Below are 12,915 nucleotides of genomic sequence, written 5' to 3' on the forward strand. Positions count from 1 at the left end.
GGTACTGTCATCCTCACAGGGCCAAGCATAGGGCCAGGCAAATGGCTCACTGGCACTTGAAGTGAGATGTGCAGCAGGGAGCAGACTAAGCAAGGTAGAGAAGGGGTCTCTTCATCCTAAGCCAGGAGCAACATAACCTTCTTACCCTCCCCTGCGTACCTTACCCCTTCCCTCTCGGAAAGATTCCCTCAGCTCTGATGGGAGCACCCAGGCTTGCAGCCTTGAATGCAGGCCCAGGGGAGTACTGCATCCCCAGCTACCCCTGAAGCAAATGAAAAAATATAGAGATAGGAAATGTGCTTGTGATTCTGTCACTGGGATATGCAAATAAAATATATATGATAGGTCTATCTGCCTAATATTCCTGCCAATTCATTCTCTGGGTGTGATTAAAATGAGCAATAAATTCCTCGTGAGTCTCGGTGGAGTGAGGATCTGGAGTAGAGACGCGGGCTGGCACCAGCACGTCCCCCTCAGCTGAATATTCATCATGGAATAGCTCCCCATATTTTTGTTTTATCTGCCATCATATGCACAGAGATATATTTCTAGCTCTCCTTCGTCTCTTAGTTAAGATGTGAAAATGGTCTAAGCTTTAAGTATTAAACTTTCCATCTAGAGAAATCTTTCAAAGTGAGAACACAGTCTACTTTCTCTATGAAGCCTGCCCCTGTTCTTTCTTCCTGGAGGAGATTCATGCTTTCTTGGAGCCCCCACAAACTCTGTGTGTACCACTCCTAAGGCACAAGTCAGTCTGTGGGTATTAGAGCTAGGAGTGCCTGTCTCCTGCCACCCTCCTCTCCCAGACGGCCAGCTCAGGGGCCAGGGGCTGGGTTTCATTTACCTCTAGATTCTCTCAGGGGCCCCAAAGAGGCTTCCATATGCAGAGAATACTGAGAGAACTGAGGAAACCAGCAGTGAGGAGAAACTCATTTAGGCCACTTAAGGTGATGGAGATTCTTAGACAAGCAATGAATTTTAAAAGGTGAAATAAAATTAAAATTACGCTTATGGATAATTTTAAAATAGGAAAATCATCAAGAAATAATATTAAGTAAAAAAAGCAGATTCTAAATATGAAACTAGGATCATAACTCAAACACCTTCGGGGCCACACAGAAAATATAAATGTCTGACAGGTAAATACATAATACAATAAGGAATGGGAGGGCCTGTGGCTGGAGAGTCCACATTCCAATCTCTAAGGCATTACATTCACATTTTAAAAAAATCTGGGTTGGCAAAATAAAACATGGCTCCCAGTTTGAGACCCCTGGTATATACAGTAAGCTGTCATCCAGGTTAAAAAAAAAGGGCTATCTACATAAATACATAAGGTATGTCCGGAAAAGGTAAGTGTAGTACCATAAGAGTAGATCTCTGATTCATATCCCAATAGTTACTTATAACTTGATTTTTTGTAAGCCACCTGCTTTCTTTCAGCTTCAGTTTTCCAATCTGTAAAATGGTGATAATAAGAACTGCTTTATGAATATGTTACAGGATTAGAAAAAATATAGAGTATCTGGCATAGTGCCTAGATAAATTCAATAAATGGTACATACTATTATTATAAATAATTACAAATATTAATAGTGGTTATATAGAGCTGGTAGGGCAAGAATGTTTTTGATTGAGATTCAGTTCAGTTGATGTCTCCTCCAGGAAGTTTTCCTTGATCTCCCATAGGATTAGAAGCCGCATCTGGGTTTTCACAGTCCCTGGGTTTCCTGGGACTGATGACTCAGTAGTGTCAGGGGTCACATGCTTATCTCCTTGTCAGACTGTGAGCTCCTTGAGTGTTTCGCCATCTGTCTTCTTCCCACATAACCCAGAACCTCGCGTATAGATATCATTTGTGAATATGTCCTGAATTATTTACTTCTCTTCATTTTACTTTCTTCTACTTTCAAAATTTTCTGTAATGGGACAGATGACTTTTATAATTACAGATTTTCAATAATGAGCACATATTTGACTACGGAGTATTGGGTGAAGGTGGAAGAGGCTGAGCTGGGTGGCAGGGGATACTAGATGGATAGAAAAGCCTTAAGATAAGATCAGAGTGGCAGTAACCCATGTCTAGACAAAGAGATGAGGTCTCAGACTGGAGCCTTAGCACCCTCCAGGCCTGAGTCATTACATTACAGACATAGGGCCTAAACTCAGGAGCAGCTGCTGCTTACTAGGGAAAGGGACACAGAACCCAATTCTAAAGCAGTGTTCTTCCCTAGAAACTCTGCCTCACAATTTTGAAGAGCTCGTTTTTGTAGCTTGGAGGAAAAAAGCAGAGCAGATAGAATGGGTGACTACGCAGATGCTAAGCAACTGAGGGAAAGACAGTGTTGTGGAGATGCAGTTCACCTGGGCAGAATCTAATGTGATGGCAGAACAATCAGGTGGAGATGCTCAGTGGACAGCTGGACATTCCAGATAGAGGAAGTCCAGACTGGCTGAAGGGATCAAGTATAGAGAGCTGATGACAGAAAAACAGTCTTCCAGCTGAGAGGCTACAGAAGCCCTGGGCTGGCTCTAAGTGGTCATCTAGCCTCTACGAGCTGCCCCTTGCACAATGCAACAGCTCTGTTAAAGAGATCCTCCTTGCAGCTGCCCCCTCTAAGCTTGGCTCTGTCCTAACTTTGCTGCTGAATCAATCTCTTCCCCTCCTATTCACAGCTGTTCCTGTGCCTACGTGCAGTCTCTCCTCTCCGGGCCAGATGCCCCTGCTGCTTTCAGCCTTTTCTTAGGGCACAGTTCCTCTTGCACTCTTACTGCCCTCCTCTGTACAATCTAAGAGCTCAGTCTACTCAGAAAGTAGTGTCTGCAATTGCCCTCCATGGTCTAGAAGGGTCTGATCAGCACAAAGGAACACAAGCCTGTACTAATATGACCAACATCAAGCCATTTCTTGGGCAGCCAAATTTTGTTAAGGGTCCCTTAGCAGCTCTAACCCCTCCATCTGTGCTGGCACCAAGAGGCTGTTCTCTTGCTTTACATGACCAGATCAGCGCCTACCCTATGTCATATCACCTGACATACCATGAGTACTCTCGGCCAAGGGAAGCACTTGCTTTCATGGGAGAGTAATTAGGCCTGAAAAGGGAGATAATGACTGGAGTGCAGTCCCTGAGGTTATCTGAAACATGTTTAGGGATTTCCTTAAGGCACCTGGGGTAGCTGATCTTACTTTCAAGGCTGCTCCTATGGGTAGGGAGTCTGAACAAAGGGAGGGAAGTGCTTGCTCTCTGGAATTTTTGCTCTTCTTGCTTCCAAGTGCCCCTCTGAATGTGCTGTTAAAGCCAGTCCTCCTTCCTAACTCCTTCCCTTCTCTGGAGGGAACTACTGCAAGACAGTTATTAAGGATCCCAAGGAGACAAACTGTGGTTAATGCCTGTTGCCAAATATTTCCAATTCTTCCCCTTCTAGGCACATGGTAGGATCATTCTTCTTTGTCTCCTTGTGATTGGGTGGAAACATGGATTAGTATCTCCAATGAGTTATACAAGGAAGTAGAGGGTCCTACTTCCAGGCTGAGCATTAAACTGCAGATTCAAGATCTTCTAGAAAATTCTTTTCCCTCTGGCAAGTAAAGAACAACATTCCAGAGGGAGGATGTTCTGCCACTTGGGTACCTGAATGCCTATGATGAGCAGAGACCTCCCTGCCGACCCACGATGGATATACAGCATGAAGCAAAAATAAATCTTTGTTGTTTTAAACAACTGAAATTTAAAGTTGTTATAATAGCATAATCTAGTTCATTCTGACTGATACACAATCATATAGTGAATGGAAACTTAAAAACCATTTAGTCCAATGTTTTCATTTCACAGAGGTAAACTGAGCTTCAATGAAGGGAAGTGTTAGCCCAAGGTTACCTAGCCGGTGAGTAGCAGAGCTGGGATCACAACCCACATCCTGTCTGTCTCAGTCCAGTGACCTGTGCTCTAACTCAAGACACAGAGAATATTTGCCACTAGGTGGGACCTGCTACACTGAATCATCCTAGGGCACTTTAGCCAATTTGCCAACAAGAGACTCCATGATGCTAAGAAGAGCATAAGAAAGAGTCAGAAACCAGCTGTTCCAGTTCCAGTCCTGCCAGTGAACCTACTTTGCTCAAGTCTATTAATTTTCAGTTTTGATGCTAACTTACTCTGGGACCAAAGGCAAGCCACATCACACCCTGGGCTCCAATATTCCTAGAAGTAAAACGAATCTGATTTAGGTTTCAGAAATTAAAAATGTTTGACCCATAGCAGAGCCTCCATAGAGGCTGCCCAGGAGGGAAGGGATAGGTCAGGGAAGGAAGAGGTTCACCTCTCCTTCAACCAGAAAAGCTCTACTTTCCTCTGATTTATTTGTTTGGGCTTTGATAAAATTTCTGATCATTGGACTTGATGATTTCTGAGATCTCTGCCAGCTCTGAGATTTGTGATTCTAGTTCTTGGATTCTGCCACGTAGTTCCTGAGTTACAGCTTGGTGGCTAGGAGGAGCAGAAGGCAGCCCTGGTTTTAGGGAGTTCAAAAGTTTGGTTGAGAAGATTAAGTTAAGATGATGTTTTTTTGACTCAGACTATACCAAGTTCTCTGAAGTGTGTGTGGAGAGGAGGGGTTAGGGAATGGTTCTAGAAGAGTGATGACAGGAAAAGATTGCTTAATGAGGCTACAGAATGCATGAGGCCTCCAGAAATAGTACTTGGTCTAAAGATTTTATCTCACTAGCCCTCCTCCTAGGAAAAGAAGTTGGAAGGTCCATCACCTCAAAAACTGAATTTGAAAGTAAATCCTCAGAAGCCAGAAGTGGTCCAGGCCTCTTCCTGGTCTGACAGGGACAGTTTCCTATTCTTGATGAGATTGGGGGTTGGATTTATATTTAAACAGACAATAATCACCTGAGGAAAAGTGGCCTTTGGTGTGGGGCCTGACATAATTTAATGAGTGAAAGATTCAGTGTGTCACAGAGTGCCCATAGGCCTTCTCCTTTATCTAAGACTTACCTTGACCTCAGAAGTCCTTAGAAGCTTCATCACTTCCCCTTCTCTGGCATAATCCAAGGGTGTGTGTCCCATTTCATTCCTCTGTAGGGGGTTGGCTCCTGGCAGGAGGAGAAAGAGAAATTGTCAGAGGCTCTATGAGCGATCAGTGGGACCTTAGCCTTTTCTCAGAGGTGACTTGGGCCCTGATTTTAGTGTTAGGAACGCCCTTGGAAATATGGAGCAACAAAAACCTAAGAGATTTTAGAATGGAGGGAAAAACATGCCAAGCTACTCTGAGAGGAAGGTTCTTAGTCTTCTCTGAAACAGAGGTCTGAGTATTGGGGCCCCCACATGTGCAGAAACATACTACCCATACTACCACACACAGATGTGTTGCACATACAAATACACACAGCTGGACATGCTAACAAATATACCAAACACATAGATTAATATACCCCAATACTAATGTATTAGTCGTTAAAATACTATTATCCAACTCATTTGCATACAGATAAATATTCATTTATAAAAAATCATATAAAAGGGTTCTTTCCTAAAGCACAGAATGTCTCAAGCAACAATGAAAAGGCCCCCTTTTTTCTACTCGGTTCTTCTCTCTCCTTTAATGGTCTTTTGCCTCTGGCATTTCCTGACTGCCAGTCAGCTGAGTCCTCTGGAAGGGAGTGGCATCCAGTGACTTGGATGCTCTTACCAATGCTGGCTGTTGGTGACTGTGTGCCTGTGGGCAGGCTTTCTTCCAGGCATTATTAGCTCCTGTGATTGGATGGCAAAGAATTTTAACTATAACAGAAAGAAGGAGCTTGCCAGGGGCCATGTACCTATCTTCTTTTAAGTGCTGGCAGCTAATGAGCCTCTATAAAGTGTTTACAGTGTGCAAAGGCCAGGCAGGTATGGAGGAAAGGCTACTCTGACCCCCATGCTGTCAGAATTTCCTTTCCAAAGCCCAGGTCTGAGCACCTCATTACCCTCTTCAAAAACTGTCCGTTTCATTCAATTTGGCAAACCTTGAATGAGTGGGGCTTGGGTACACAGAAGAATCAGATCCGGCCCTGTTCTAAAGGTATTCTTCTCAAGGCAGGAGGAGAGAAACTTAAGCAAGCTGTGCCTGAACACGGCAGATGCTCAAGAACTACGTGTTAAATGGAACACTTCTTGATCTTTCTTGCTAGGAAAGTGTTCTCTAGAAATATAGAAAGGTTAAGACTTAGTCCCTGCCATAAGGATGTAATGGATGTGATCGGGACACTAAATACATAGGCAAGGTCATGTCAGTATGGGGCCTGGCTCTGTGTGTGTATGTGTGTTTGTGTCTAGCCACCATTTGTTGATGAACAGTAAAAATCAGCATTTTTCAATCCCAGACTGTGGAAACATTTATATCATGATATAAAATCATTCATATCGAAGCTCTCTGCTTCTTAAAGGCCTATAAACTTATCAGCAATAGCAAACATTTATTAAGACTTTACATGTGGCTGTCTGCCAGGGCTGCAGTGGAAGAGGGGTGGGAGGAGGATGGGAAAGGTGCAGAGAGTGAGAAGTATGATCCGGGACAAGGAAACTTATTATCGGTAAGAAAAAACTGATATTTTTATATATTCTATTTATATATATACATATATAAATATAAATATATAATTATAATAATAAATATATTATTTAATTATAATAATAAATATATAATAATAAATATAGTATATATTTATATATAAATATATAATATTTATATATTTATATATTATATATATAAATATATAATATTTATATATTATATATCCTATTAGAAAATTCTATTTTCTAATAGGAATTTGCTATAAAATATTAGTATACATAATTAATAATATATATAATTTTTAATTGAGATAATTCACATACCTTTTAAAGTATACGATTTAGTGATTTTACATATATTTATAAGGTCATACAACCATCACCACTATCTAATTCTAGATTATTTTCATCATCTCAAAAAGAGACCCCATAACCACTATCAGAGACAATCCCCCCATTCACTCCAACCCCAGCAACCATTGTCTACTTTTTGTCTCTATAAATTTGCCTTTATTTGACATTTCGTATAAATGGAAACATACAATATGTGGCTTTTTGTGTCTGGGTTCTTTCATTTAGCAAGCTAACATAAATGTAGCTTGTACTTCATTCCTTTTTATGGCTGAATAATATCCCACGGTGTGGATACACACTTTTTGTTTATCCATTCATCAGCTGATGAACATTTGGGTTGTTTCTCCCATATGGCCATTATGAATAATGCTGCTATGAATATCTGTATACAAATCTTTACGTGAATATATGTTTTCATGTCTCTTGGATATATAAATAGTGACAATAATAGCTGCTGGTATTTATTAAACACTTACTGTATGCCAGCCTCTGTATTCTGTACTTTATATACATTATATCATTTAATCTTTATGATTATCCTAAGGAGTAAGAATTAAAATTCCCATGCTACAGACATGGAAACTGGGCTTTGAGCAGTGAAATAATGCCTTTTAAAGCAGTGCTGTCTCCAGCCCAAGGTCACAAAGCTGGTGATACTTCCTTGGACCAGGAATCAAATCCATCCCAGGTTTTAACTCCAATTCTCTACACTCCCACCAGGGTGGCCATGACACATTCCCACTAAAAAATCCTTCAGTAGCTTTTCACTGCTTACATGAGAAAGTATAACCTTCCTAGTAAGGAGGGTGTCTGTGCTCTTCCTAACTAGTAGGCAAGTCCTCAGAGAGTTGGAGCCTCTTTCTTTCATTTCTGTTGGTACTTACTAGGAACGTTGTATCTGCATGGGCCTGTAAGCAGGATGACTGGCAAAGTCAAGGAATCGTTTTTTTATATTTCTTGACCACTCTGTAGCAACTGAAATCTTGGCCACTCTCCTTAGAGTGCTATAAAATCACTTTTTCAGGTTTTCCTCACACCCCTGTGACCATTCCTTCTCTGTCCCTTCTGCAGGCTCTTCAAGATTAGGTGCTGCCTATAGTTCACATCTAGGCACAACTCCAGCTCTTCAGAAACTGACAGGAATGAGAGATGGCCACACAACTATAACTCAGGTTGAGTGTGATCAGTGTGCTGAAGGCAGGACGGACAGACAGTACTGTGGGGGCTCAGGGAGTATTAAGGGGCTTGTTTGCCTGGCCTTCCCAGCCCACTCCTGTTCTCTCTGGTGCTCAGCACTGAGGGGCTTTGCAAGGGCTGGGGCCAGTGGTAGACAGCATCCTCTCCTTCCCTCAAAGCTCCTAGACCACAGCCAGGGCAGAAAGGGAACTACAATTAAGCAGTGGAAAGGCCTCTCCTTTCTTTGGCAGCCTCCATGGGAGCTCTGACACTAGATATGGGCTGGAGCGGGAGGGAGACCAGGGAGAGACCTCTAGAAGGCAAAGAAAAAAGGAGCAAAGAGAAGAGAAATGGATAAGGAACAGAGAAAAAAAAAGGGAGAGGGGAGGGGAGGGGGAAGAGAAAGACAAGGTGAGAGAAGACAGTGGGAGAACAGAGCGTGAGATTAACCGCTTCAAACAAGTGCTGTCAGTGATCTATATTTGCTTACAGAATGAAAAATGTGTGCCATAAACATTGGCCACTGAGTAATTTCTAGTAAGAGTCATGTCACTTCTCATAAAGGATTGGATGGGGACAGGTAGGACATCTCTGCACCTGGGCCAGCCAGTACAGGGATACCTTTTAAAGCAGTGCTGGACCTGTCTCCAGCCCAAGAGGCTATCAGTCAGGCTCCACCCCAGCCACTTCTGAGGGGGGAAGCCAGCCAGGTTCCCCAAGGTTCTGGAGCCTCAGGGTAGCATGTATGTTCGCACTTTAGGAAGGCTGAGGTGGGGGCACCATAGATAATGTCCATCTAATATTACCCCCCAGCCCCCACACCCTTGCTCTGATGCTCTGAATTGACTAATTGCTATAATAATTGATAGAACCTGACTTCTAAAACTGATCGATTTCACCTCCAGGACCAACGGCCACAAACCATTACACTCCAATAAATAACCACGTTGGGCCTCACCCGCCTGCCCTCTCAGGGGGCATCGGGATGGCTCGTGCCCTGGCCTGACCTCCCCTTGCCTCCCACCCAGGGCCCCTCCAGGCCGAGCAGCTGGTCTAGAGGGTCAGGCCTCTGGGAGCAAGTGAGAAGGCTGGACAGAGGTGGGGAGTTCTAATCGCAGGCCATCCGTCACCTCCCACTGGCTGTCTGGGGCTGGGGCCAACACCTGGAGCACCCCAGGCAGTATAGTGCAGGACCCCTCCCCTCCTATCCCTGCTCCAGATTAGTGTGTCCCAGCTTATAATATTTGATAAATAGCAGACTGGCTTCCTGGCAGCACTGCTGCGGCTGCGCCTACCCGCTACAGCTGTGGAAGGTCACTCATTGGGGAAATATGTTTCTGTCAGTGGTATTGAAAAAAGTTTAGTAGAGTGACAGGCCTCAATTTTTCAAATTTTATTAACTCCATCCTCTTAACCATTTGTCTTGAATTCTTTCAGATTCTGGGGAATTTTTCAATAGGGCTTGGGCCAGGAAAGTAGGGTAGGGGGTGGGTGGTCATGGGCTGGTCTTGGTTGGTGCTAGTGGCTGGCTTGGTCTCATCACCCAAGGCAGAGTATGGCAGTGGAAATGGTGTTGGTGAGAGAGAAAGCCTGGCCTACGGGGGCCCAGGAAGCCCACTGCTCTTCTCCGGCTTGCCTTTGGTTTGACACAATCATAAACTTTCCAAGAAGAAAAAGTCCTTAATAGTGAGCTCTGCCAATTCCCTAAGAAGTGACTTCTCTCTACTACATCCAAAGCAGGTGGTCACCCTGGCTTCCCTGAATATGCTTAGAACGCAGCCCCAAGCTCATGGCCCTGAAGAGGTTTCTCCCACTAAACTGAGGGCAGATCCTTTTCATATGCGCCCCAACTTCTCTCTCCAACTCCACTCTCACCTTGGTCTTCCTGAAAATACCAGTTCATCTTTGAAGACCCAGTTCTCTAGGAAAGTTTGTCTTCTCGCACCCCCTAGGTATGGTACCATCCTCCGTGCTTCCACTGGTCCTTCTTCTATCTTACTGCACTGATCACTCTACATTAAAAGTCTGTCTCCAACCAAGACTGAGAGCTCTTAGAAGTCAGGGACCATGTCTGATCCACTGCTATATCCTTGCTACCCAGCAAAGGGCCTAGCATACAACAAGTGTTCAGTAAGATTTACTAAACCAAGGACTTTTTATAGGTGCTATCTTCTGAGGCCACCCACAACATGGCCATTCTTTCTGCCTCAGAAGAGCCTTCTGACAGCAAGTGTGTGACCATGTCCCTACAGTTCTTATAGGCCAAAGTCCCTAGTCTCTTTGTTGGTCCTAGATATTTCTCTGCTTAGGTCACCTCAGGCCTTAACACTGTCTATGCTCTGTAGGTGGGAAGTGGAGAGGAAGTGGTTGGAGAGAGAGGCCCATGTGCCCTTCCTGGGGAGAGTGCTGAAATCAGAGTGGAGGGCGGGATTCAGATCTTCTCAGTGCTTGTAGGAACAGCTTACAAGCTGGGGTTGGGGTGCGAGAGGAGGCTTGTTACTCCCCGCTCCCTTGACATTACCCTGTCCAAGCTCTCTGCCTACCTCAGTGAATATCAAAGGAGATAATGTGTATTAAGAGGGCTTTAAAAAAAACAATAATAACTGCCCTATACAAATAAATTAGGCTTTTATTATTGACATGGTTACCCCCTATAGTTGTCATACCCACCAAGGTTCTATCAGCCACACTACCTTCCAGTGATCCAGATCTCCCACCACTGCAGTTTCCGTGACCCTCCGCTTACAAGCAGCTGGCTCCTAGCCCTGTAAAAGAGCACTGGACTGGGAGCCAGTGGGGGTGGGGGTTACCGTTCCCTGGGTGTGTGATCCAGGCACTTGCTTTGCGTCTCTGGTGGTAATGATTGCTGCCCTACCTATCTTTAGGAGTTTTGTTTGGACAGAATAAGATAAAAAGTTCAAAAATGATTGAAAAAAGGATTGTACAGGCTGTACAATGTTCTTTGTAATAACTTTTACATTCACTCTCTCTTTCCATTTTGACTGCTTGCTTCTTTACCACCTCATCCTGATTTTCACTATTTCAACAGTCTGCTTACTATCTTCAATTAGAAGTTGTTGTTAAATATAAGGGAAATCTTTCCCATGATCAGAGATGTGCAATGAGCTAGACTTTTTGGTTGTGAACTCCCATCAAGAAGCAGAGAGAGAGAGAGAGAGAGAGACAGACAGACAGACAGACAGATAGACAGACAATGACCCACATCAGAGAAGCCATGCACCTGCCCTGTCTCCACAGGCATTCCCACAGTTGTTTGGGCCACTCCTCAGTCCTGCAACCCCGCCCCTTGTCTACCTTATTACTTATTCTTCCAGGCCTCTTCTCTGGGAAGCTTTTCCTACCCCTGCAGCTCTCGGTATTCCCCCTATCCCTAGGCTCCTGTTGTCCTCCGTATTCTCTCCCTTTCCTGGGAGTCCATCCCCATTCGCGGTCAGTCTGTACGTAGTTCCTCAGGTCTGAGATGGACCAATTCCCCTGTGTATTCCTAAGGGTTGAAGGTGAGAGAGGAGAGCCCTGTCCAGAATGCCGCAGGAAGCACAGCAGAACTAGGAACAGAAACTGGTGTCCTGACAGCTTATTCTGAGCTTCTCCCATAGACCATGCCACTGAGCAGTCTCAACATATGTATACATAAGTACATGTTCACCTGCAGATATGCCTCCTCTGTAACAAGAACCTTTACTGAGCATTTTAGGTGCCATACCTTGTGCCAACTACTTCCACGTATTTAGTTCTTAATAATTTGGTGAATAAAGCAGGAGGGGTATTATTTTTTCATTTACAGATGATTTAACTGAGTCTGGCAGAAAAGCAAGGTGAAAGGAAATGGGCTAACATTTGCTGGGGATGAGGCCTTTATATAGTTTGAATTATTCACTATACAAAGACTCTGAGGAAGCAGAGGTTCAGAGAGCTGAAATAATTTCCCACGGTCACACAGCAGATGAACAGTAAAGCTGGGATTTAATGCAGGGATTTATTATATTATTCTCTCTTTTGTAGATATTTGGAATCTTACATAATAAAAGTTGTTTTTGTTTTTGAGAAGAACCCAGGTCTGGGTTTCCACCACATAATGCTACCTTCCAAAGGCTTAATGACTCAAAAAGAGAGAAAAATCATTTTTTCTTTTCCCTTCCAGTGTGCTCAGATGGTCCAAAGCCAAGATAGGGGACTTTCCAGAGGTAGATTTGGGGTAGACGGCTTTGTAGAAAGGGGCTCCTTTTCCTCCTATGCAGGGCTTTCCTGTCTGGGGGCCAGGGGAATGGTGATCTACACATACTGACCTCCCAGAAGGTCATATAGAAGTCCTAACTCCCTGATGGTGGGATCTCTTGCCTTCAGAGAGGTGGATTTCTCAAGTTCATAAAACAGATAGCTATTGCTTCACGGCTGGAGTTGGTCATTCTATTAAAATCCATTGAGCACTAAAGCTGGGCCAGGGACTGGGCAGAGTGGAATCAGACTGGTTCTTGTTCTTGGGCAAAACCCAGACTGGTGGGAGACACACAGGGACAGAAACAATGACAGTACAATGTGGCGTAGGGGAACAAGGATATGAAGATGATGACCTCTCTCCCCACCACACAAGGGAGCCACACTATGTAGCTAGGGAGATGGGAAACCACAGCATCAGCTAGAGGAGAGCAGAAGGTTCTGCACTGAGTTAAGCACTAAGAACAAAAAGACTGAGAAGCCTGGGAAAGATAAGGGTAGAGCCCATGGTCATGGAGACTGTGAATGGGAGAACATAAGCTAGAAACCTTCTAGTCCAGGGATCTTTCCATAAGCCTGCACTGTCCTGGGCCCC

General features: G+C 44.1%; 1 protein-coding gene across 2 annotated transcripts in view; it reads right to left on the reverse strand.

Annotated features, from left to right (window-relative positions):
- The window catches only part of CLPB (ClpB family mitochondrial disaggregase), a 128,908-nt gene that overhangs the window by 35,281 nt on the left and 80,712 nt on the right, over window positions 1–12,915 (reverse strand). For both annotated transcript variants that reach the window (XM_039847957.1, XM_039847958.1), the window contains one exon: window positions 5,001–5,098. In XM_039847957.1, coding sequence (XP_039703891.1) covers window positions 5,001–5,098 — 98 coding nt within the window. The remainder of the gene's footprint in view (window positions 1–5,000; window positions 5,099–12,915) is intronic.

The sequence above is a fragment of the Pteropus medius genome, unplaced genomic scaffold (assembly GCF_902729225.1).
Source record: "Pteropus medius unplaced genomic scaffold, Ma_sr-lr_union100, whole genome shotgun sequence".
Lineage (NCBI taxonomy): Eukaryota > Metazoa > Chordata > Mammalia > Chiroptera > Pteropodidae > Pteropus > Pteropus medius.